Source organism: Eleginops maclovinus, chromosome 15 (genome assembly GCF_036324505.1).
Source record: "Eleginops maclovinus isolate JMC-PN-2008 ecotype Puerto Natales chromosome 15, JC_Emac_rtc_rv5, whole genome shotgun sequence".
NCBI classification, from domain to species: Eukaryota; Metazoa; Chordata; class Actinopteri; order Perciformes; family Eleginopidae; genus Eleginops; species Eleginops maclovinus.
Genome location: NC_086363.1, coordinates 5779837 through 5806692, shown reverse-complemented (window position 1 = coordinate 5806692; position 26856 = coordinate 5779837). Strand labels below are relative to the sequence as shown.

Sequence of the window (26856 nt, the reverse complement as noted above, 5' to 3'; positions counted from 1 at the left end):
GAAGAATTCAATTGCCAGCTCCAGTCCGAATGTTGAAATACAACAGGTATTTTCTTTTATCTCTAACAAAGCTAAAGATGCAGCATTGAGTCATTACATAATGTCTGAGATTGTGGAGCCTTTTTAGGCATATCATGGCCTGGTTTGCTCTCCGCCGCAACTCACATTATGAAATCCCTCTTATGCCGTCTAAACAGTGGACTCAGCACTTTCTTTTTCTAAAAATGGGAAGATCTATATCCAGCATTTAATTAAAATGTCCCACTGTATGAATAAGAACCAGTCACTGGTACCATTTAGAACCCTAATGTCTGTGACTGAGACCAAATATTCCCTCATTGTTAGGCTTACATCATAATACTGCTATTGTCTGAATAAATCTTGTCAGCGCAAGTGGTTGAAGGGGAAAAAGTAAATGGCAAACTTGGGAATAGAATAAATTACCTGTGGCTGCCTTTGCAACAGAACACCTTTTCTGGGACCCTGTGAGCGAGGGATTCATTCATTAATCACCAGGCATGCGTACCCGGAATGTAATTGTGCTCTCTCTATGTGTAATAACTCGGTAAAGGCGCTTTTTTTCTCTCTCTGCCTCTAATTTACTGTGTATCCGTGACTTCCTGTAGCACTTAGTCTCAGATAAATTAAATCAGAGCCAATCAGATAAGGATGGCGTTCTTAGTTTTACAGACTCTCTCTTGACCTCATTTGGATTTGCTGACTTGTTGGAGTTTGTTCACTTCGTTGCTTTACCGGTTGCTCTCTCTGCCTCACACTCGTTAGTAAATGCCTCGGCTCTCGCACCGTAATCACTTTGGCTACACTCCCCTTCGACTGTACTACCCACTGCACACAGTAATCTATATGGAAATCACTCTTTGACTGTGCTTCTTTCATAAGACTGCAAACACATTTATGTCGACTGGAGGCTTGGTCACCAAACAGCCTTCCTAACAACTGCAGCGAGACAAAGTGTGAGTTGGATTATGACATTTGAGCAGCCATACTTGCATAATCCCAGCTCTTAATGCCAATTAGGAGAGTTTTGCTTTAATGTAGGGGTTCTCAAAGTGTGACACTTTAGGTCAAGCAGACTAAACTTCAAAACACTAAGTATGGTGTTGCCATGGAGTTATCAACCTTCAGCCTTTTCAGGGCATCTTTTTTACATTTGGGTGAAAAGCCCCATTAAAAGTAGGCAGAATTAGCCATTTTCAGATGCCAAATGTAAGCCCTATCATCCGTAAATGTGTACAATACTGCAGAAGACTTTCAAAACCTGATGGCTCTCAGGCTAGCTCCTGGTATTTCTTCATTCCCAAGCTCTCTGTGTACCATACATGTGTTTCTAACTTTAAAGGTAAAGAAGATGCAGACTAGTTTATACATATTTAATTTTCTCAAAAGTAACTTCCTCTGCACTGTAGCCTAGTTTATCTTCACCTAAACTAAGAGGTGTAATCAGAGACTAATTAAAAACACCTGGGTGTGAGCAGCTGGATACCATCTTAGTTAATAGTTGCTGCAGGTTATTTCACAATAAAACAACAAGTGTTTTCACTTTCCGTTTGGGTTAAACAAACAACTAGGTGTTCCCCCCTTCTTTCAGTCTTATCCCAAGCTAGCTAAACATATCTCCAGGTGGCACATTCTCCTTAATTAACGCACAGATATTAAAATGTTATATTTTTAAGCCTTGGGAAGAAAAGACAGATATTACTCTCACGCCTCAGTTAACATTTACAAGACTAAAAATAAAAGAATATTTCACTTACATGTGTCAATCAGATGGCCAGCAACAAGACTCCAGATGAATGCCAATGTAGCTCCATGGTTGCTCCATTGCCACTTAATGTGTACACTTTTTCATTTCACAATGACTATATACGTATTTACATGGTGATAATACGTCGCCGTAATGTTTTACAGGTTGTTGCGCTGCCCCGGAGTGGACAACATAATGCATTCATGAAGCTTAAACAGTGTGGGGTTTGGTCTAAGCAGGTGCAAACCGAAACACTGCCGTAGAATTAGGGCACATAGAAAAGACTCCAAAAGAAATGAAGCCGCAATGCATAGAATTAAAACATGTAGAAGATGCACCACGTTAAAAAATATATATGAGATGTAGCAGTGAAGCAAAACACATAAAGAAAATGAAAAAATAGAGAAAAATATATATCATCATTAAATAAATATACACAAATGCTGCATTGGTCAACAAATAACATGTAGGTGAAGTAATGTCAAGAAAGATTGAAAAGCAAACACACACACACACACACACACACACACACACACACACACACACACACACACACACACACACACACACACACACACACACACACACACACTGAAAATCTCAGGATTTAATGTCGAATCAATGCCAACTTTAACCAAATATAATGCACTCATAGATTCATATTTTGTTTTTATTATTGATAAGAATATACAGAATTAGGATTGTTTTCTACTAAAAACCAAGCAATGCATCCAAATCAGCTTCAGTCTTATGATGTTGAATTAAATTTGATTTTGAGTGTGAAGTAAATTGAAAGCCTTGGACTCTTTCAAACTGTGTTCTTTGAATAATAGATGTCTATGGATTGGTTTAACAAAAGTCCACAGCGCTCAATGATCTATGGTACATTACACATCCCCACTATAACCTTGAATAAAGGGCTCAGAGCATGACTCACCATACGTTGGTATTTCCAGATGGTCTTATCAAATACGTCTCCATTTCGCACCGTTCCCTTCAACTGCCTGACTGCTTAATATTCATACATACGTAGATAAGGAGGTATTGTGTTACCTTCATGAACTGTGCAGCGTGTGCAGAATGGATTAATCACGGAGCCACAATGCACAAGGGAACTGTGGGGGCTGCCATAAACAGATAAGAACAAATGAAAGCTGAGTTTGCACCGTCGTAGAAGGTCCTGCGGTTAGTTGTGAAAACAGCTGACTGTCCTTCAAGACTTCATTTATGTCATATTTTAAAAGTGGGTTCATTATTTTCTGGGTTGCTTTAAAAAAGTTCCCAATACAGCCACGGGTTACAGCTCTGATAATGTCACTGTTCTCATCATTATTCATTGTATTTTAATTGTATCTAGTTAGAAAGTATGCAGACGGTTTAAATACCATTGAAAGGTCACAGTGGCAATGGAGTACAATAGCAATGTACCATTTAAGCATTGTGGCAAGTTAGTGTACAGACTTTAAATGGATTCAGCCACAAGATGTTTGACTGCTTAACAAAAAGACAAGACCATTGGAGAGTGCAATTCACAAAATTGAGTTTATTTATAAGCCGTGTTGAAATGTTTTCATCTGAAGGCTGCACAGTAGTTTAAAAATCATTATAAAAAGGGCTTCTTGGGGTTAGGTTTATACAACAATCTATAAAGAAAAGCTGGTTTCACTTACCTCTTTTTGTGGGTTTTATTTCAAACTAATTCAAAATTCCTTTGACATTTTAACAACTCAAATCCAGCATCACAACTGACTGCTGCAATGCTTAAATGTCATGTGAATCAGTCATTTAGTCTAGAAAGTGTTCTTAAGAAAGTGTATATGGTTTATATTATTGCGTAACTTGATCTTAATCCACCTAAAATCATTTCCAATAAAATGATCTCAGATGGCCTTTCCCGGTGGAGCTGTCCACCACCAAGTGACATTTTCAATCTGCGATAAGGGATGGCAAGAAAAAATCAATTTATTTTGAAGGAGCTACAAGCCAGAAAGTATTGGGAACAATTAGCTCAACAAACATATTCCTAAAGGCCCAGGACCTCCAAGAGTTTCATGTCACCAGCTCGACAGACTGAGACCAAAAAGGGAGATAGAAATCTTTAGGCTAGAGATTACGGCTAGTCTGAAAAATCCAAATTAGACTGTCAACAGTTTTTATGAAGACATGAGTTAAAATAGAAACTATTCACATTGAGATCTGTGGATTATCCTGAGTTACTGGGAAGAGTTGTTTCTGTTTTTACTGCATTTTCTTTCATTGCTGTGAGCACCAACCACAAAATTCAATTGACCATTGAATTGGGTTGGAAACAAAAACATATGAGACAATATATCAAAACCATCTGCAATGATAAACAGCACAAGAGGTGGACATCTTTGTTGTCTAATTTGAACTTTCTATTTCAAAAAGGACTGCAATCCATTTTTCACAAGCTGATGTCAGTAGGCTGAAAAACAAACATATGTCGGTACACCACAGAGAAAGCCAAACAAACCAGCAGTTAAGAAAACATGAGCGACCCACACCACCTTATGTTCAGCAGCACAGGGTGCCCTTAAGAAGGATTGCAGAGAGCAGCAGCAACCCAGTTTGTTCACCATCCATCAATGCAGCACAGCAATTTACCCAAACAGCACAGTGGAGTCAAAAAAAAATACTGGCAAGCCACAAACAAGGAAAGGAAATGTCCCCAAACTGTAACTGCAGGGGCGGTGGGTGAACAGATAAACAACTTTCCAAAGCAGGATTACCGTGCCGTATGTGGAGGCCAGGATGCGTGGGCCTTGTCTCTATATGTGGTACAACAAATGGTGGAGGGGGAGCTAAGCCGGCATTCAGGGGAGACACAGAGAAGCAGCACAAACGTCTTGTTAGGGGGGCAGAGAGGGAACTCATCAGTGCACAAGATCACGGCTGACAGAGAAGCTTGTTAACGGCAGCACGGGAGCCAAGAGGGTGGCTCATTAGGGAGAGGCACCAGTAACCTACCCGGGCCATGCTGGTCTCACCAGATGGCTGCCTGTCTGCTGGGTGATGAAGAATATGGACATCCATCATTTGCTAATTATGTGTAGTATGTTTTATGTGCAGGAAATCATACTGAAAGGATTCATTGCAGTCATGGTTTGACTTTGTCACAGTTTGATTTCTGAAACTTTTATATAGACTGCCAGAGTTTTATTCACTGGGGTAAAGGAGCTCCAGTTTCATTACATACTGAGCTGTAAGAAAGTTTGTCCATGACACTGGGACATGAATCCTGTTGCAACATTGCCCCCTACTGGTTCTATTAATACAAATAAAAATAAAAGCACTGATGGAGGAAAGCCGCAATCACAATTTTGCATCATTCAACACTCAATAGGCTCTTCACATGTTGCCAGCCATCACTGTAAATAACAGATTGTTTGCAATCACCCTGTCTCGCAAATACAGCGCTCTTCAGCTTGATTATCGCACTGGAAAAGTTTTCGGTGAGGACCAATAAATCATTATTCATCATTCACAACACAAGCTGTTGCTGCAACGTCTAGACCATGAGTGCATCTCATTCATTTTAGATCTTGTATTCAGGGATGCTTCAACTAAATAGTAGATGATTTATTTGCCGCCAACTCTGTCACATATCCTAAAATGTGAAAGTATTGTTGCATGGTATTAGTTTTAGCACCAACAGAGTGTGAATCTAACTACAGCCGGTATGATTTAATTTAAGAAAAATCGGATTTTTTCTGTGTTGAATAAAAGCATGGCTAGTAGAATGGAAAAAACTAAAAGATGTAATCAATCCATGGTGATGTGACCGGAATATATTTTAAAGGGTTTTCAAAGCAACATACACATCTTCTTTTGTTCTTTAATCTCTACTGATGCAAAAGGAGTAGCTGTAAGGAGTACATGAAACTCATTACATTTACCTTAAGGCTCATTTCACAAAGAAATATTACATATCTTAAACTGCTAGTATCAGAGGGAAAGCTTTGTTGTGTCAAAGGGGGAAATAAAGAGTCAGCAGGTCTGAAGTTATCCTCCAGTGGTCATTTTCTGTTAATTAAATCTTACAGTAATGGTTCAGAATACATTACAGGAAGAAATAGCATACTGTTGGGATATTTTTCTTTATACCTTCAGAAATTAGAGAGAGGTGAGTACAACAATGTCAAAAGCAATTAAAATCCAACTTCATGAACCTCCACCTTACACATCAAATGCAGGCAATTCATCCTATGGAGTTCTACACAGCCTGTCCAGACAGTTTTCTTTAGGTCTTCTGTGGATCTGGAGGGAACTCTCTTAAAGGTTACGCTCATTTCAGGTTATATTTGTATTTTGTGCATCTAAAGTTACATGTTTCCATGTTTAATGTTCAAAAAGTTCTTTATTTTTATCATACTGCCTGTGCTGCAGCACCTCTTTCCACCCTCTGTCTGAAACCACAGCCCAGTCTGCTCTGATTGGTTAACTGGCCCCGCTGTTAAGATTGGCCAACCGCTTAGAGATGTCCGGTCCCTTAGCCTAGGCTACAATGTGTTGGAGCACTAGCCAATAGAAGCGCAAGTGTTACATAGTGACCTCATGTCAGCAAAATAAACAAAGGAGTCCGATGGAGGCATTTCAGGCAGGGGGGCGGAGTATGTGGGAGAGAAACTCCCTCTGGAGGGAACTTTTACATGCACAAAACTACAGGAAAGGGAAAACAAAAAAAGCACAATACAGCCCCTTAGAGTGTGAAACTATAAAATTGCATTAAGGGTGTATGCATCCAGTGTTTTTGGGCCAAGGACTAAAAGTATTGGCATCTGACACTTACAATTTGACCATACAGTACAAGTGTCTTGTGTCTCCCGACTTGTAGAAGATCAATAACATCTTGCTGCATAGTAGCAGTGTTATCAGCAGAATGTTGAAACGATAAAACATTAGCAAAATATCATTCTGCAGAAAAGTGTTTTTTAGTGCAATATCTTATTCTAAAAGGTAAGTTCAGCTGTGGAATACATTAAGCGGGATAAAAAGAACATCTATTTACACTAAATGTAGTTGTGGACAGGTATAAACATAACATAAGACTTCAGTATATCACCATTAAAACGTTGGTACATGCTGTGACAAACAAAACAGCACAAGCAGCAGATACATCTGCAAATGGCTTCATTTAATTGATGGGTTTCACAAACAATTCAAGAACTTATGAGACAAATGTACAGGAATTATTTTTGCCATTTTATTTTTTTTCTTCACATTATTGCTTTACAGTAAAATGCATTGGTTGGATATGTCCAGTATAGCAAGACAATACATTCATATAAGTTATACAGATGTCCTCAGTAATGTTTTTATAGTAACTAACTTTACATTAAATATATTTTTTAATCATTTATTATTCTTGACAAACAACTCCCACGTCACATTGAGCTCACAGTGCATCAGGTCGCATTCAATCAAGAAATACATACCGGTCCTCTCGTGTTCAATTGCCATTTCTAACGTGTGTGTTCTAAAGTGTGTGTGCTTACTTTGTACACAGGATTTTTTCATACAATCTGAATTTATGCAGAACTACGACAAAAATGGCATCTGAATACTAATTACCCCCCCCCACACACTTCCAAAAAAAAGTGACTTGGTAACAAAGATGCGAGTCAGACGACCGGTGAGAACTGTTTCAAGACGAGGACAAAAAGAGGAGCAGTGTTTTCCCCCTGCTGTGCCACTCACACATGGCAACCGGGACATGACCACACAGAGCAACAACAAAAAATATACACAAAAAGAAATAACCCTGCACATTCTGAATCAACTCAAGTACAGTACGGACATGCCTTCCCCAGATAAAGCATCAAAAATCAGGTCCTGTTTTTACATAAGACCCACTGTCAGGGTTCAGGGGGAGGAAGGATGTCATAGTGGAGGAGTCTGTAGGCCCTGTGTGGTCAACGCCGTCCAGTAAACACAGCAGTTTGAACCCTGATAGAGTAGCAGCTTAAGGGGGTTTTCTTTTTATTATTATTATTAATTCCTTTAAGTCTGCTCTCATCCCTGTCCTTTGTAAAATCACATTGTCCCAACGGCGGTGGAGGACAGTCATCCATGCATTCCCTGCTGCTCCTTCAGCGAGGGTTAGTGGAGAGTTAATGCCCTTGTGCAAGAGGAGACAAGAGTGGAGAAGAAGAGAGAAAGAAAAAAAAAAGGAGAGAGTGTGTGTAGGACTTCCCTAAGAGCCACAGTTCCAGAAATGGAGATGTCCTTTGGGCTCAGTTCCTCAGTTTTTACTAACACACACACACACACACACACACACACACACACACACACACCTGTGAGCTCACACATCAAGTACTACTAGACAAACCAACGTCACATCTCCGCGAGGTTCCCCCCTGTCTTTATATGGCAATCTTGCAGGGGCCCTCTGTCACATAGAATTCTTTAAATTGAGATTGCATATACAAGAGCCTGCTGCCAACGGTGTAGCAGAGGAATCATTTCGACACTGAAAACACTCCCCACGCGCTTGCTTAGTCCCTGCACCGCACTTGTGGACTCGCGGGCATTTTTGCATGATGTCAAAATGTCTGGATTGCAGTGTAGCTGCCGATTTTTGTAAAGTGGGTCGGGCGGTTTCCATGGTGATGCCCAGAAGCCCTCAGCCTTTTTGCTGTGCTGTGGAGGAGCTGCGTTTTAATGTCCCAGCATGCACTGCAGTCAGAGGCGGGTGTGCTCATGGTGTTAACAAGGTTCCAGCCTGTCCCAGGTGTTGAGAGCCCGGTGTGGGAAACATAGCGTGGGCCCATACTGAGCCAACACACTCATACAATCCTCTCACTCACACACTCACACACACTTATACACTGAAAATACACACGCACAGAAGGAAGCACTAGTTGATTCAGAATGAGAGGACAGCTGTTAAAGTGCAATATCTACATGTAACTCAAAAATCCAGAGACCACACCATCGCCATCTGCTGGAGTTGCCCATCTCCGAGTTTCCCTGATAACCGGCGGCTGTGGTTGGCACCCCTGCCCTGGGTAGAGGGGCTGAGGTACCCCCTACTGGCCAGAGGGTGTGATAGCAGACAGTCAGTGTTGAGAACCTCCTGGTTTCTTTGCATTTTCTGTAAAACAATGACCTCCATGCTGTGGCTGTCTTCACATGGCCACAAGTCACCTGATTATGACAAAATCCGATGCATCCACAGATCTGGAGCCAGTATTATTTTCTGAAGTTGTGCAGAGGGAAAGTGGACTGACCCATCGCTGAATGAATAAAACCTGGAGTGGAGTCCCCACCACCAGTCAGACACCCTCTGAGTGGTCAAATCTCCTTACAGCACAAAGCAAGAAAAGCATTTCCATGTGCAATTTGTTTCATTGAAAAACAGGCAATGTCCTATATTTGCAACAAGCTCTCCTCCGCACATCATACGAGACAAAACCTCTGTTTGAAAAAAATTAATACAAAATAAAACAAGTGTTTACAAGTTTACATTGTGCAGTGCTGCATATGCATAACACCCTCACAGTCATCTGATCTGAACTGTGATATTTCCGGACACAAAGCGTCCTGACAAAATGTCATCTTTTTTTTTAAGAAAACAAAGCAGATTTGATCAAGCAGATGAGGGTTGGGAAGAGTTGCGGAGAGGGATCGAAGCGCTAACACTATCTGCTCCCTGATGCCAATGGCCATGCCAGGGTATTCGGGTCCAGGAGGAGGGGAGCTGCCGAGGACAAAGCCCTCCTCCGTGGGGTCAATAGAGAAAAAGGAGTGTATTTTATCTTTGGGTGCCGGGGTTACTGTAATTGTTTTAGGAAGAAAGCAAGGAGAGTTCTGTCTGTGGGGATTTTGGTTGGAATCATAAGATTTTTTTTCTTCTTCACAGACTCTGGTTTGGTTTGTGGAAAGGCTTTGGAAATGGTGTGTGGAAATCTACAATGTGAAAACAGTGCAAACACACACCGACAATCAACAGGGGCACTTATGATTCTGGAGATCCCCGACATCTAAAGGCATGCTAGATGGGTAGAAAGCTAGCAGGCGCACAAGAGGAACTAAAGACTTTTACTGCAATAACAGGCAATGCCTGAAATAATGGGTATTAAGGACCGGCACTGTGTGACAAGAGGACAAATAGAGACGCAGGATGGAGTCCACTCTTACAGCATGTACTGCCTCTTTAGGAAATGAGATTCATATTTGGGACAAAGGATTGCAAGAAGAGAGTAGAAGAGAAGAGAAAAAGAGTCTGCAGATAGGTCCAGTATCATTTAAGTAAAATATAGAGAATTTTGGGTTGCTATGGGAGCGTTGAGGATTTGGTATGCGATTCCTGCGCAGTACTCTACTCCTCCATGCACATGGGCAGGTTGACGAAGGTGAAGACGTTGTACTCGATCATGACGGAGAAGCAGAGGAAGATGGCGTACAACACCAGCACGTAAATGCCCAACTTCACATCCAGCTTCCATTTATTCACGTGGATCCCCCCCACCTGCACACAAACAGATATGTCAGTGTCAGTTCAATGAAGTTCATCAAAAAACAGTTAATAAAATGGTGCAAAAAAGGCCGAATTATAGGCTGGATGCAACAATGAACGCAGCATTATCTAACAAATTGCAAATCTCATCCTAAAACTGAAATCATTTGTGTGTTCATCTTTGCTCAAAGATTTCACCACAGCAGTTTTCTTTCTCTCTCTGTCAGCTGCAGAAACTCTAAACATCAACACACTGGCACAGACAGCAAGGGCGGAAAACATGGAGAAACTGTAATTATAAAAAATACTGAAAATGGATCAAAAACCCAAGTTTGTTTGATATCAAATTGTAAAGTAGGAATATATTGCAGTTTAGTTCTGGTCAGAAAGTCAGACATAATTGCTTTAAAAAGGATGGTTTATCTTCTCCAGTAAGACGCAGATTAAATTCAGATTGCTTAAATAACTACCCAAATCTTGTTCTGTTTATTCCAAAAAAGAAAAATGCTTGAACCTCATTTGCAACAGGGAGTCTTTCACAGGAAATACAACACTGAATTTAAATGTTTTAATGAACCAATTACATAATTTGGTTTAGTCACTATTGTGTAATAGTGCATTTGTCAGTGATGTTTTTCTGTGATGTACTGTGGATTTTTATTTCAGACATGTCCGGTATTCAGGCATTCTTCCTGGGAGTGGTCAATATGTTTGTACAGCGTAAACATCATTAACCATTACTCACCGTGAGGGCCACAGAGCCCAGCAGAAGCACCACAGAGTACACCAGGCCCCGACTGTTAATCATCACCTGCAGCACACAAGAGAAAAACAACAAATCACCTGCAGCCCCTGAACGCTATCGGTCAACATCAGAGATAAGGAGTAACTGGATTGTTGTGTCCTACGCTCACATGCACAATAATACAGACGTTTTTGTGAAGAAAACAAGCACATTACCTCTGATCCATAGCTCACACAAATGGTCTGGATCGCCCAGGGAACCCCCAGTCCCACGAGAATATCAAACACATTACTGCCAATAGTGTTGGACACCGCCATGTCTCCCAACCCTGCAGCGAAAGCAGAAGTAGTAAGAAGAAGCATCGGTAAGAAAGTTTTTCCTTTATGTATTCGGGTCAAGTAAACACTTTTTCTTTCTAATGGATGGTTAACGATTTGTTGTTCTGCACTTTCAGATATTCACAAGGGCCCAAACCTCATTCAGATGCAAGTAGTGATGCAGATCTACACCAGATTGTCTATAAATGCAGAGCTGTTTTTCTTGTGTTTAGTTCCTACTTGTCCAACTCTTTTACGTGCATTAGGCAGACAACTCATTTGTTACCCTAGTAAAAAGGTCTGCTAGGTTCATCAATTATGGTGATTTGCACACATGCATGTAAACGCCATGTGCATGCACACTTCAGCAAGTCTTACGAAGCAAACTCACTGGAATATGTATATGTGATTTTGATTTAGGGAGAATACAATGTCTAAAAGCCTGCATCGGGACAAGGAAGGGGTGGTTGGATGGGTCTGAATACACAGGACTTTCGACCCAGTGGAGCGTGTCCCGTGTAAGACCAGGATTGATTTGTCACATAACTCCTGTACATAAGTAATGACACAAGCCTAATCTTTTCCTAAACTTAACCAAGTTGTTTCCTGTAAAGATGAACATTTACTTTGAAAATACTGCGTGCATGTTGCTGAATATTTGTACAAGAACTCAGAGAATGAGGATAACTTTTGTGAGATATCATATGTAATGTTGTACGAGGAGGATACTCTGCTGGAATTACATACGGATACATTCTTCCATCCAAAAAGGGACATCCCAAAAAAGCCCTTTCTGGCTCTCCACCGTGTTATAAATCAACATGATTGCATCTAAAAATGTGTCAGTGGGATCGGTATACCTTGCCGAGCCACAATGAGACTGGCTATGCAGTCTGGGACGCTGGTGCCTGCTGCCAGGAAAGTGATGCCCATGATGACATCAGGGATTCCTAGAGTGTAGCCGATTATAGTCACCTGAGACAGATGCACAGTGTCAGAGCGCAAAAATAGCACGATGAATGAGAAATGCACCTTTGCCAAAAAAGTCCTTGTTTAATGCTCCCTTAATGGCCATCGACATTTACACTTCAGTTTCATAACGGTTGCTTCCACCATTTTGGATGTGATGGACTAATTATACAATAATGTGCATAGTTCACTGATACAATTGGCAGAAGGCATTTGCAGTATCAAGCTTTAGGAAGCATACGTTTTAAAAATAGTTAATTAGGTCTATTGTAACAGCAGCCCTTGATCCAACAAACGCCACATTTCTCCCACTTGTGAAGCACCTGATCTCCACACAAACATTACACTCACCATCCAGACCATGAAGTAGGAGAAGACGGCGATCCAGACGGTGGACAAGAAGAAGGAGACCATGAAGAATTTCTCCCAGCGAGGCTTGGCACAGTTTGGGACGGTTATGAACAGCAAGAGCAGCAGAGGCCACGAGATCAGCCACTTCAACTTGCTGCCAATACCCCCTGCAACATGAAAATGCTTTAGCACAAAATATCAGCCTCTTCCTCTTCCTCTTTCATAACATGGTGGGTGAAATGTACTAACCTATGTTCTTAGTTAAAGGTGCCGCAGGTTTGGTTTTTCAACATATTGAAACGCTACATTTCCCACAAATCCTTTCACTTTAAAATCAAGTCAGTTTTGCCCTTTAGATATTATGAATGTATTTCTACATTATTAATGTCACTCTAAGCAGACCTACTGTCCTCTGTAGTGGAAATACCAACATGTACATCACTTTACATTTTATAATTGTTATATAAAGCCACTGACATTTGAGCAAAGACCTTAATAATGTATATCATATTTTAAGAAAGGAAATACAGTTTGGACATAAATATTCTAAATATCTCTTGAAATGTCAACGTTTTTATTAAAAACTGCATTATTTCCATATACGTTTTACCCCCAAAGGAATCCATCTATGTCCACCAAATAATGCCCAACAAGTGAATACATACGTGGGATATGAAAGGGCGAGATGGTTTCGTTTTCCGGCTCCTCGGTGGGTTTGTCCTCTGGCACGTTTCCGTTCTCGATCTCAACCTTCCCATCGATCACTTGTGTCTCCACGCCATTGGCAGCTTGGACCAACTTCTGACGCTTTCAGAAAAAAGAAACTAAGTCAAAGAGCACACGAGAGGACGGCCTGCTACACTGACTGCCACGCTCCAGCCATATTTTGAATGTAAATATAAATATTCAAATGTAAACTGTGTGTGAGATAAGGACTCTTTGGGAAGCCTTTTTGGGAACTTAACTCAGGAAAACACAAAAAAAGAAAAGATTTAAGAGTTAACATATCTGTAGGAAATCTTATTGAAGCCACAACGTCCATCCGTACCTCTGTAATGATGAGGCGACTGGCCATGCGCAGACGGGTTTTGGGTCCGAAATGGCTGGTGACCATGACACGGAGGCCCGCTTCTGGAAACCTGAACTTTGAAGGGCTGGCGTGCATGATCTCGTCCACCATCACCACTGAGCCACGGCTGTAAGCCTTGGTGGGCTTGACTGAGGAGTGGATGAAAATGATTTAAATAGAAAAATAAAACAAATGTAATTCGTAAACCTCATATCAAATCAATGAATCCACCAAAGACTCGGAGACGATTGTTTTCATTCACTTTCTATTAATTTCACTGAAGTATATTGACTTTAAACTTCAGGACTGAACATTTATTACAGCATGCTAAAGCCCAAAATTGAAAAAAACATAGGAGGCATAAAGAAATATGTACTGTACTGGAGTGTGATTTTAAAGTCAATAGCGTTCCAATTTCCTAGCACAGCTTACTAATGAATATAAATGGCTGCAAAACCTGAGATATTTTGTCATACTTTCTGAGTTAGAGCTGCACCAGGCAAGACTTTTATGTCAATACACACCATTCCCATTACCCTAAATCACGACATCGGCTCAGTGCGGGCAGTTTGATGCCTACACAAATCAAAACTTCAGAGTAACAGCGTTCCCTAAATAAGAGCCTGGTTGTCCCGTCTGGACAGGTTGGGATGTTTTCCAAAGCTCTGAAGTACATTCCTGCTTTGGATCCTCTCCCTTACCTTTTACAGGGAGAATGGAAGAGATTTTTGTGTTGGTTTTGTCGTCTTTCCGGAAACTCATTTTAGGGGAACATGATATGAAGGTTAAAAGCATTATAAATCCAGTCTCTTATATCTCGTAAAAAAGTGAGATTGTCTCCAAAATATCAACTTGTAGGTAATAGGTTTGTATTTTCATGGATACATTTATATGTGGATGTTTTACTGAGGTGTTTGACAGTAGTTTCCCCAATTCAGCTATGGGACCACTTAAAAAACTGCAGTTTTGACAGTAGAAGAATAATGATCCCAAATGATCACTCCAATTTTTCCTTCACTCTACCCTCATATCATGGAGGAGTTTAAAAATCTTTGGGATTTACCCCCCGGACCTACCAACGATGAACTCATTCCCCCTTTGGTATAAAACATCACACACCAGCAGAGTTAACATGATTTCTGGGTACTGAGCTTTAAAAAGCTTTCCCAAATTGCCTGGTGCAGCTTTGAAGTGTGCCTTCGAGTAGTGAATATTTATGGGTCGACCAAGATTGATTTTAAAATGACATGAAAAACATAACCTCTGGCGTCTTTCAGCTGACAACGTCAATCTGTAATGCAGGTATGTGACACAGTAAGTGTGTGCTCTGACAATAATGCATATCTTTAAATATTTTATTGATACCCTATAACTCTTAAATTGCTCTCTGTTTACAATTGACTTTAAGATGCAGTGGATGGGGAATTAAAAGAAGTTCTACAGTAAACTTATTAGTTTGACTCGGCCTTAATTTGACTTATTATGCATGCAAGAATGCACATAAATTAACAGTGTAAACACAGCCGGCATAAACATTTCCTCTTGTGAAATTCATTACCACTTCAGGAGTGAGGGGTCTACGCCCCAGAGACCGGCAGAAGAAAAGTAGTATGCAAGCAGAAAGAATTGGCACACAGCAGCACAACACTGTTGACAGTAAGCAAGAATAAGTTTAGTAAGGCTAAACAGACAGGCATGTTAAAGCTAATGCAGCAAAAGTGGAAAGGGTTAAATGTCACTGATTAGACTTTTTCCTGAAAGGTCAAAGGCAGGAAAGGAAGAAGTGGAAAGTTGTGGCAAAGAGGAAATCTCACCCGAGCATGACATCAAAAGATGTTATTTAGAAAAGGCAAATTTATCCAGAAGTTTTTTAATAAGTCTGAAACCCAAGACAACAAAGTCCCTTGACATTAAACTGCATTACTGAAGGAAGATTAAATACTATCTTCACAATGCTGCTCCCATTTTAAAAACAGGAGCATTTCTTTGTGTGCCCCCTGTATGCTCTGATAAGCTCCAGTGCTTATCGTCCAAGGAAAGGACTTGGCAGCAAAGTACAAATTAATCAGGGAATATATAGGACAAAGAAAAAGATCAAGGAATACATTTAACAAACCATCTTTCTTCAGGTAGTGCAGTTCATGAGGTCAAGGGACTGAAGTTTCCTGTATCTTTGAAAAAAAGGAGTTCTGCAGAATCATGTTTAAAATAGTTTGACACTTTGGAAATTACATAAAGCTACAGCTAGCAGGCAGTTAGCCTAGCATACTCTACCAAAGGAAGACATTGACGTGAAGAGTTTTCTAGCTGTGTCTGAAAGCGGGAAAATCTTCATACAAGCACCTCTAGAGATCAATATTCAGCATATAATCTCTTATTTGTTAAATTCATAGAAAAACTGAGACTACTGTCATGTGTGTATGCTAAATATGAAGCTACAGACCAGACTATTAGCTTAGCATTGTGTAAAGCCTCGAAATGGGGGTTAATTAGCATGCTTCTACCAAGGTTATCCAAATCTCTTTACCAGCATTTTAAAGCTCATTAGTTAACCCATTCTTGCATTTGTACAAATATGTTAAATAATAATTCACTGGTTTCAAAGCTGGTATTTGTTTGACTATTTCTTATTCGTCACTTTGAGTTAGCTTGTCGTGGTAACTCTTGATTTGCTAACTTTTTTGGAAAACTCTTACAAGACTCAACAAACTATCCTAAGCTTTACTTTTCAAGGATCAATGCCTAATCTTAACCATTATGCAAGAGTTTGCAAATCAAGAGATAGCCTCTAGACACAACACAGGCTCCAGTCCATATGCTAAACAAATCTAAGAGTGGTATCGGTATCCTCAGCAAGGAACAAAATTAGCATATTTTTCAAAATGTCAAACATATTCTTTAAATTAATTCCTGCAGAATAAGATTAGGAAAATTCAAGCAAGTTCAGCAGAAAGGAGCAAAGCTTAAGCCACAGACCCTCTACAGAAGGAAACAACCACAGTCTTCCAGAGAATCAAATCGTCTAATATATCTCGCTAGTCACTACTGGCAGAGAGTAGTCTTGGGTAACCCAGCCTGTCTGATTAACCTTACCTGGTGAGAGTAATGGCAATGACGGGTCGTCATCCACAACATAGTCATAACTAGTATTACCGTCCTCCATCTCACTGCTGGCCGCAGCGTTACCGTTGGCCACGTTCTTCTTCGACTTTGAACCCATGAAAAATCTCTGCATGCTGGAGTTGAATCTGATAAAGAGATGGAACAAAATCCCCTAAATTAAAGATACTGAAATAATTCAACCCAGAGTTCAAAAAGGGAGGGGGGAAACAAAAAGATAAAGGCATTCAGTTTGAAGAAATACTTTTGCAGCAAATAGGGTTTATGAGCTTCAGATGAAAGGCTGGAACTTAGTTGAATACTGGGTTTAATTAGCCCAAATAACCTGTTTTTCTACATATTTCTATAGTATGCATTTACAGTAAAGATGGCCTACTTTCTAAAAACCCACGTCAGCATTACAATATACAAACTGGCTAAAATATGCTGTTCTACATTAGAGTAGAAAAACAGTTCCCAGAAAGGCCAGGGTCATCAAGATTGTGAGAGATGGGCCATCTTTGCAGGTCAAATTACAAACGAATGAAGTAATGTGGAGTTTTCTATGCAACTTGAATTGTTTAAAATCCATTGTGCCAGTGTGGGGGATACTAGTGTCTGAAAAAGGAAATGAAAACCATCTTGCCGCACATTTCAAAAAAGGCAGTGGTTTCAATATGTTGCCCATAACATCAGTATAAGGGGAATTTCTACATAACTGAATCAGGGAAAAACCACAGGAGCAAAAATACTATGAAAGATCTCATTAATGTGTCATATATAAAGGATATTAAGATGGGCAACATAGGACCCTGAGAACATAGATACAGTCCCCATAGGAGCTGCCCTGTCCCTCTCTGATGTTAAAGTGCAATCATTAAAACTAAATGAAAGTTTTTGTTAACTTTTTCCTTCACTGAGTTCAGCGTTAAAAAGGATGGAGTGTGTTTTTTTGTTTTACAGAATTCAACCAAAACTGACAAAAGGCTACAAAAGTTACTAGGAGTCAAAAATAAGAGAATTTTGAAACTGCTGATAGAGTCAAATAATGTTTCAAAATAAATACTGAGCTTTATTCTTACTTTAACCTCAAAAAAGGTGATAAAACATCGAGCCAGCTTGACTTTTCTTGATCTGAAAAAGTTAGCTCATACTAGTCTTTGAAGGACGAGAGAATACATGGAGATTGTGTGCAGATAGAAGGAGGGTGTTTGTTTGTAATTTAATTAAGTCAATGTTGGGCCGAAGCAATCTAGACTAATGACATCCCAAAACAAATGCTCATTACTTAGAATTCAAAGGCAAAATAATAGATTTCTTTACTTTTACATGGTGTGTCATTAGCTGTTTCCCTATGGTGTTATTTGTTTTCACAATTGCCAGCATGCGTGCTATTTGAGGAGCGGGCAAAATAAAAAAAAAATAGAAAACCCAAGCACTAGAAGGTCACCTCAGTGCTCTGATGGCGCTAAATAAAACCCTCTCGACTCCATTTTGCCTGGAACAGCTCATAATGGTCAGCAGATATTTTTGGGAGAGGGGAGACATATGACAGCACATCCTACAGTAAGCACTTCTTTCCTCCAAATGAGAAAGGAGAGGATGGATCCGGTTAAGCCTGTGCTCTTAGCCACTGCAGAGGGAGAAAGATTAAACTCTTATGGCAGGGAGAGAGCAGACGGCTGCTGAGTGTAACACAGATTACCGACTGGACAGAGACGGCGGTGCAGTTTGGACTATAAAGACACAATGGAGGCAAAATAGGGAGACTTTGGTGATACAAGCTGAAAGGTGACGGATTGAAAAACAGAAAGAAGACATTTTTGGGGCGAGTGTAAACAAAAGATTGTGATAAATGATGCGTACCCCAGAAAAGAACTACAAAGACACCCCTACCCCTAAGAAAGGCTATAACACACCATGGTCAAATGTTTCATGAGGCCACAGTTTTATAAGTGTTAATTATCTGTTGAAATTAAACCAGTAAAACATCAGAAATTGTCAGCTGGAGGTTTATTCCCAGCATTAAAACTACGTCTATAAATGTATTCGAATGATTTAAAATGTAAAATATAAGTGTTCATATCTAGTATGATTGTCAGAGAGACAAAAAGTAACAAACTGTAAAATTATAATCCCAAATTTGTGAAATAGCATCCAAAAAATCTTTCTAGCACTGAGGCTGCCGAGCGTTAACATCTGGGGAAGAAGACATGGAAATGAGATGCTTCCCTCCAGCTGGAAACCCACTCTCCTCTTGTGAAACCTGAGTGCACTCATCTTCATCAGCCCACAGGTATCAGTGGGTAAGAGCTCAAGCATCCCTCCCCACGCACACACTCAGTTGGTTGCTGTGGGAACGTGGCATCAGTCAGACGGACTGAATAATCGAATAAGACAAAATGTTCAGAACTCACTTCATGACAAGGATGTATCCCAGGTACATGAGCACCAGTATCAAACTCTCCCACCTAAAGAGGAGAAAAAGACAAGATGAGCGATAACATGGTAAGAAATTCATAGAAAATCCAGGAGATTTTAGATAACTACAGTGGATCAATGAAGATTTAAATCTCAAGGTTTTACATTTTAAAGCAAGATTATATAACTGTTGGATAGTGAAGAAAGGGTGAGTTGTATTGCTTAAAATTGTAAGCTCATCAATTATTAGAAAAGACAAATGAATTAATTTTTTTAAAGGTCAAAGTCTTGCTTAAGAAAATGTACATGTTGACAGCACAACTGAATGTGCAACTTACCAAACTATCTTCTCGTCGTAGATGAACTGAAAATGAGGAAACATTTTTTGTTCTTAGATACAAAAAACAAAACTCAGAGAAGAAAGTCATGGCTGATGTTATTTAATGTGGTCCAACTTACTGCAATTAAAGCCAAAACAGACAGGATGTAGTAGAAGGAATCCCTGAAAACTGCCCACCAGGTCAGGATCACCACCTGATAACACATGGGAAAAGTGCACGGTCATATTTTAGATCCTTAATTTAAAATCTGTGTGTTTTAAGAGTTCTGTGAGCATTATTGGTACTGTCAAACACACTCAATATGTCAACTTTACTTCAAGAAACACAGATTTATGATCCGTTATTGTCCCGAGAGTTTATTCTACATTCCTACGTAAACCAGTTCTGAGAAAGCTAACCGAAACAGATGGCTTTGTTTCCCCTCAGCAAAAAAACTTCTGCCACACATGTGCTGTACTGCAGTCTAAAAATAAACAGCAGGATGCAGCCGGAGCAGGAAGTCAGCCCCTCTAACACATACACAAACACACACCTGTCCAGCGAAGATGCCGCAGACACCGATGATGCAAAGGATGTTGAAGACGGCCGAGCCAACGATGGTCCCCACCCCCACATCGCCATGGGTGATGAAGACACCTGCACACAGGAAGCAGCAGCCAATCAGAATCAGCAGTGAAACCAACCATCTGGGAATGTCCGAGTGTGTGTGTGTGTGTGTGTGTGTGTGTGTGTGTGTGTACCAATGACAGATGCAAAGAGCTCTGGTGCAGAGCTGCCAGCTGCCATGAAGGTGGCTCCTGCAACATCTTCACTCAGATCTAGTTTCTGCAGATATAAAGCAAAGTATTTTAGTTTGCACAGACGAACCAGCAATGTGTGACTGAAAAGATGAAAGACTTAAAACTCCCAAGTACCTCACAGATTTTCTCCAGCGATGTCACAAAGTATTCGTCACATGTTATGGCGAGGGCGAGAAACATGTAGAGAGCCTAGAGACAGAAACAGCTGAGTTACATTAGAAGTGCAACTGTGTCTGTGTGTGTGAGACAAGGGCAAGATGCAGAGTGTGTGCGTCCCTGTGTAGATACATCCTAAAAATCAGCAGAAATTAGCCGAGCTAATAAAGCTTTGGCAGAGCAAAATGTTCTCCAGCTAAAGGACGGGTGAAGGGGAATTTCAAAGTGCAGCACCCAATTAAAATAAGCCTCCTTTAAATTCTAATGTTGAAAAATCTACACAATCTGGGAGGATAGATGTGAGTTAAGGGAGGGGGGGGGGGGCAACCTATTTCAGTAGTTGAGGCAAGATCTATAAATTATAGATCAGCTGTGACATCACTATGGCCCGGCAGCCCAGCAGCAGTGCTCTGCTCTATGCTATCCACAGGGGGCAGTGCAGGACTGCAGGGTGATCACACACATACACACACACACAAACACACACTACTCCTCTCAGCAGTAAGAACTCATATTTCAGTGTGAAGCATAAAGATGGGGACACGTAAATATCAGTTTGGATATATTTGAAATAGGTCTCTTCATTTCCTGGTGGTGAACGTTTCTATAAACATTTCACTTAAGCACTTTAGTCAAGTACATTTTGAGGTGCTTGTACTTTAGTAGAGTATTTCCTTTCAGCGCTTCTTTATAACACCAACACATTTCAAAGGGAAATATGGCACCTTTTACGATTTTTATATAAAATATAAAATCAACTGATGAATGATGAAGCACCCTTATAAATTAATCTACCCAGCAGTATGTGACGTAATAATGAAGCCACACCTTTACAAGCTACAACATTAAAGCAAAGCTATGGACATATTAATGCATCTGTGATTATTATCAGGTAGAATAATATAGGTGAAATTATTCTGAAATGAGCCAGTCGGTATAAGGAGTACTCTTACCCATGTTGTATTTTTTTTATCCTTAGGATTTCTAATTTATTTAAAGAACATTTATAATGCAGGAGTTTTACTTGTAACTGAACATATTCACTCTGGAGTATTGCTGCTTTTACTTAGGAATGTGTCCCTAAGAAGACCTTAAATTGAAATCAAAATTGATCATGAAAATGTTTGTGTACTTCAGCTTTTATTGGGGTTTAGAAAGAATAACATATTAGGGAAGGAAAAGTACTGCAGGTCTCTCACCTCACCTCAAAACTGTCTCTCACTATGGTTAGTAAAAGTGAGAGTATTGTTGGAGCCGACATTGAGGCAATGTCCTTTATGGATTTATGTATATGTTGTTTTTTGGAGTGCAAAAATAAATTAACATCTATTGATAAATCTAAAATCTGTAATGAGTTTTCAGCTGTCTATTTAGCCCTCCTACGCTGTTTTGGGGATAATTATTCCCAGTGTTTTATTCGCAGAGTTGCAGCAGAGACATTGTGGCAAAAGTGAATACGTTTTTGACTTGACAGACATGGTAATGCATGAACTGTTCTGTAGTCCAACAACATCATATATATTAAAAGTTTCAGCATTTCTGCCCAAGTATGAAGAAGGCTTTAAAGCAACATTCCATGCTTGGAAATTTAGTTTACATTGTTGTCCATTTAATTGGTTGCAAGGAGAGCCTAAGGACCTCAGCATGTATTAAAATACTTGCTACAGCCCCGAGTTGTATTTGACCAAGAACCTTTTTTAAAGCCAGTTAAATTCAGCATGAACAACAATACCTCCTGCTGAACAATACTGAAGAAACCCATTGAACTCCACGTGTGCCTTTGTGTCTCCATGTCAAGTCATTGGAGCTTAGCATGGCTGAATGTACACAGTAATAGCTTTTTCCTCGACATGGGGAAGGAAGCAGCTCATGCAATATAAATATTAGACATTTGCCTGGCCTTTTTTTTCACCCTCGTTCTTGGTCTGTTTTCAATAAGCGTCTCGGCATTGTTTTAATCAATCATTCTTAGATTCGAGCTCCACAAAAAAATACTATAACCTCAGAGTAGTTAATAGCATATGTATGAAGGTTTGCAGACAGACACTCATGAGTTAAAGCTCTCCTTTGAGAGACCTCGGTGCTTTACGACCCCTGAATCTGTAGAATGAAATGAATGACGTTGTTTAGTTGTTGTGATGTACACTCAAGCCAATAAAAACACTAGTTTCTGTATCAGCTGATTTTAATCTTGCGCTTCATATTTTACTGATTTGCTTTTGTGTCTTTTTTGCTTACTATACACCGAGCCCTATTAAAATGAAGTTGTGCCTTGGCTAGATAAATCCAAGAAACATTAAGGGGATATGTGAATAAATATTCTAAATGCACTTACCGAGCTATTCCAAGAGCTTTTGGCCAGATACAGCCATCCTCAGCATATATGCATTATAAGGACAAGAATTAACCACAACGCTCCAAGTACTATTCAAACCAAATACCCACTTTGCTTATATACACATTTTCCTCACGTCAGCATCATTTGAACATTAAAAATTATCTTTACAATCTCACTTGGTAAAAACTGATACCATAAATCCACCTGCAACAATCTACGCTCCACTGAAATGTTTTGACTTGAGACTGATGTGACGGGAGATGCAGGTGCAGACGCTTTATAAAAGCACAAGTCTTCTTACCGCCAAGATGTGAAGTGCAACGGCCCCCTTCCTACGTTCATCAGTGGTGAAAAGGTCACTGGGGAACTCGTGTACCGCTGAGGAGAGAGGAAATGTCATGGTCACAACACATCAGCCGCATGACAGCGAGGTACATGTCCCCAACCCACCCCGAGAGGATCGAATAAACTTCAAGATGGGCGTCAGTCTAAGCGGAGCAGGCCTGGGGTGCCCGGTCGAGTAAACAAGCTAACACTGCGTTAGTTCAGTCGTGGTACCTATATGTAATGTACGCCTTGTTCCATCTCTTCCCACTGGATTATTTAATACAGCAAAAGTGTCTTGTATACCTCAAAACAGTGCACCACAGCAAGAAGGGGTCAAATGCAAATTGAACAGCAGCCTGTGATCATCATCCAAAAAAGAAAACTGGAACCTCAGACATCAAAGGCTTTGATTTTTCAAAGGCCTGAGAGGGATCTGAACACTTTTTGTAAATCATCTTCAGTCACACAACAACAAATGACTTCTTACCTATTCATCGGATAAAGGAAAAACTAAAAACACAACCACCACTATCCTATCTCATCCTCAAAAGCTGATGTAAAAGATCAGGCTATATTAAGAGCCTGAAGTCATACAGAATTAAAAGCAAGCAGGCAGAAAAACCTCCCATGCTGGGGACTGATCATCCAGAGGTGCAGCTGGAACTGTGTGATAGTGGTACCAGCATACGGCTCACATCTCTGGGAGCGCAGCCGCTCCACGGTGCACCTGGCTGGAGACAGAAGCTGGCCGTCTTCCGTCATCTGCGGCCAAGTCCGCCCTGTTTGTGTTGGGCAGGAGCTGTGGGCTCATATCTCGTCTGTCCATGTAACAGGCCTGCAACATAACTAGCATAACGCTTACACACGCTAGCTCTAAACTACAGTTAGCCTTATACTACAGGCTGAATAAACTATCCAACTGAAAAAAACAAGACTAAGTTTACAGCATGGACGTATGAAGAGAACGTCTACAGTCATGCTAGGGTCTCATTTAGCCTATACTTACACATACCTAAATCTAGGCTTTGAGCTAAATGTCAGCATCACAGTCGCTGAATATTTTAGCATTAGATGATTTTTACTGATACAGTTGTGAGAGTTTTGTCGTTGAGCAGATACTCTCACGGTTTGAATGTATTTTGTATATTCACCAAGGGTTTAACTCTATTTTGTTGTGTACATTTGTTTTGAGGTTTCTGTGTTGTGTTTGTAGCATCCTTTGCTGTCCGGCCATCTGTACAGTATCTATAGGGCTGTGTGTGTTCTACATTCTGTATATCACCTTGATAAAAGAATGCAAATCAGGTGCAGACATCAACAATAGGCCCTTTCTCACTGCAGAAATGTGGACTTGCCATAGTAGGAAAAGCACAGGTGCTACTAATAACACCAACTGGCTTTTCTTTTATTATAGTGTGTGCCAGCATGCCTTTCTAGGAAACTGAACTCATGAGCCAAAGTGGATTTCAGCCATCAATCATTTAGCTACTTACTGTACACCTGTGCTCTCCCTGCTGTGAAGTCAAAATGAAGCAGTTTTAATTTTGACCATGTTTATCGTCTTAGTTAAGTGTGTTAGCATGCTAACATTTGCAAATTAGCAATGAGCACAAAGCCAAATGGGCATTCATTAGTTTGGTCATAAGCCAAAGTATTTTACCCATTGATGGCATTAAAATAAGAAGCGGATCACCAAAGTAATCATGAGGGGGACATAACTGTATGCCAGATTTAAATAGTAGTGAATACTTGTCAACTACCAGTAGTGACACTACCACGACAGTTCAGTCATCCTTTGGGCGACAAATAGTTGAACCTCAACCAACTTTGCCATCCCTAGAGCCAAGGATAAACCTTTGCTATAAAATAATAACCGAATAGACGGGAGGGATTCTCCACTTTACGAACTCCAGCAGAGCAGTAACTCACAAATTATGCAAAAACTAAATGGTATAGTCTGAGCCGGCAGAACAATGCCGTTACAACTGAGAATAAAAGGCAAGATTTGGGCCCCTTGTCACATATGGACTTGTGAAGTGGAACATTTCTCACCTGAGACTTCTCCCTGCATCTGTCCCAACCTCACCATTGCCTGTTTCTCTGATACACAATGGTGTTCACACATGACTAAATCACTGCTGCGTTTGGAACATTGCACAAGCAAAATCAAACACTGCACAGTATCTAGTCCAATCCCACCTAACCAACTGCATGCCAACCACATTACAATCAATTACATCACATATATATGGAAATGTGGTACATTTTGTACCTTCATATGTCATCTAACACATTATCACTGCCAGAAATAGCATTGTAGTTTCTTTGAGTCGAGGCTCTTTGCTCTGTAGCGATGGGACACAAGATAATATTGGGTGATTTGTAGGAGTTTTGGCATCTCACTTTAGTACTTAGACTGCCTTCATGACACAGTAAATGACTTAATGCGACTGATTAGAGGACAAAATAGTCATACAAAAACTGTGAGTAATGTGTTTGCAAAGTACAACGAGAAACTGGAGAACACCTGGCTGACATTGGAATTTTGCTGCAACATTAACGGTCGATGGCAGCGTTAGCTCATTTCATTTCTGAAAGGTTTATGTGCCGAGTGAAACGTGTTTAAAGGCAACGGCCCTCAAGCAAATGCGCAATCAATTACAGGATTTGTCAGCTGTGCCCTCAGAGGTGTCTGAAAACCAACTGATGCCAATACAGTACACTAAACTCCTGCTGATACCTCATGGACCGACGTCATTATGGCTGCTGAAAATATTAAACCATGGGGAAAGTCCATGATTTGAAGTTCCCGTTGTTCAAGCCTTTTCACCTCCTGCTTCCACGTTCTGTAGCCAAACCTGCAAGTCTGCCATGAATCAATAATTAAATGCCATTGACATCCATGTTCTTTGGTTACATGTTCAGCACCTTGCTACTGTATACAAGCAGGTCTGGCTGAGAGCGAGGTAAAAATAGGTGATCACAGAAGGCGTTTGAAAGGGCGCCAGCGCTGGGCCAGCAGAGAGATGACAGACAGGCAGGGGTCACCCCCCAGTCCCTGTAAACATTCAGCAGACAGCGTCTACAGGGTTCGTCTGCGTCTCGTCGCTGTAGAGGTCAAACCGGACGTGAACATGCTTCTGCAGGCGTCAAGGACAGGACGTACACACAGGAGCGCCACAACAGACAGATTGCTTAAGTGATGCATCCCAAATGAGCCCCATCAATAGAATAATGAATAATGTGAAGCTCAGTTGAATTATGGCTCACTATTACAGAAAATAAAAAGGGAATAAAGAGAAGAAGGCAATTTACACTTACTCAAATTTGAATTAATCGGCTGACTACTCTTAAAAAAATGTAAATGTCCTTGACAAAAGTCAGAGGGGACATAACTGCTCAAATGAACAGTACACAACCCAATTTTATTCAGTTTTTTATCATATAATGGCAAATAAATCAGCAGAGAAGTAGCAAATCTTCACAAAAGAGAAACTGGAATTAGAAAGTTTGGGGTTTTTGCTAAATTAAGTTACAAAATAGCTTCAGATTTACATTAATCAGATTAATGGCAGCATAATCTACAGCTTTGAGGTTAAGACTTGTACAAAGAAATTCATTTGTGCACCTTGAATAAAACACACACCGTTTTGTTCTCAATAAAAGCAAAAAGTTC

General features: G+C 40.3%; 1 protein-coding gene across 3 annotated transcripts in view; it reads right to left on the bottom strand.

The window, feature by feature from the left end:
• Positions 1-6975: 6975 nt before the first annotated feature.
• The window catches only part of slc24a4b (solute carrier family 24 member 4b), a 31862-nt gene continuing 11981 nt past the window's right edge, over positions 6976-26856 (bottom strand). For 2 of the 3 annotated variants that reach the window (XM_063902810.1, XM_063902811.1), the window contains 15 exons: positions 23155-23231; positions 20474-20548; positions 20300-20384; positions 20092-20195; positions 19678-19752; positions 19557-19582; positions 19215-19268; positions 16852-16946; positions 13678-13847; positions 13295-13436; positions 12630-12796; positions 12170-12284; positions 11208-11320; positions 10993-11058; positions 6976-10259 (listed from right to left, as the gene is read on the bottom strand). In XM_063902810.1, the coding sequence (XP_063758880.1) occupies positions 10110-10259; positions 10993-11058; positions 11208-11320; positions 12170-12284; positions 12630-12796; positions 13295-13436; positions 13678-13847; positions 16852-16946; positions 19215-19268; positions 19557-19582; positions 19678-19752; positions 20092-20195; positions 20300-20384; positions 20474-20548; positions 23155-23231 (1514 nt within the window). In that variant the 3' untranslated portion in view covers positions 6976-10109. The remainder of the gene's footprint in view (positions 10260-10992; positions 11059-11207; positions 11321-12169; positions 12285-12629; positions 12797-13294; positions 13437-13677; positions 13848-16851; positions 16947-19214; positions 19269-19556; positions 19583-19677; positions 19753-20091; positions 20196-20299; positions 20385-20473; positions 20549-23154; positions 23232-26856) is intronic. The other variant, XM_063902812.1, reaches the window with a different exon arrangement.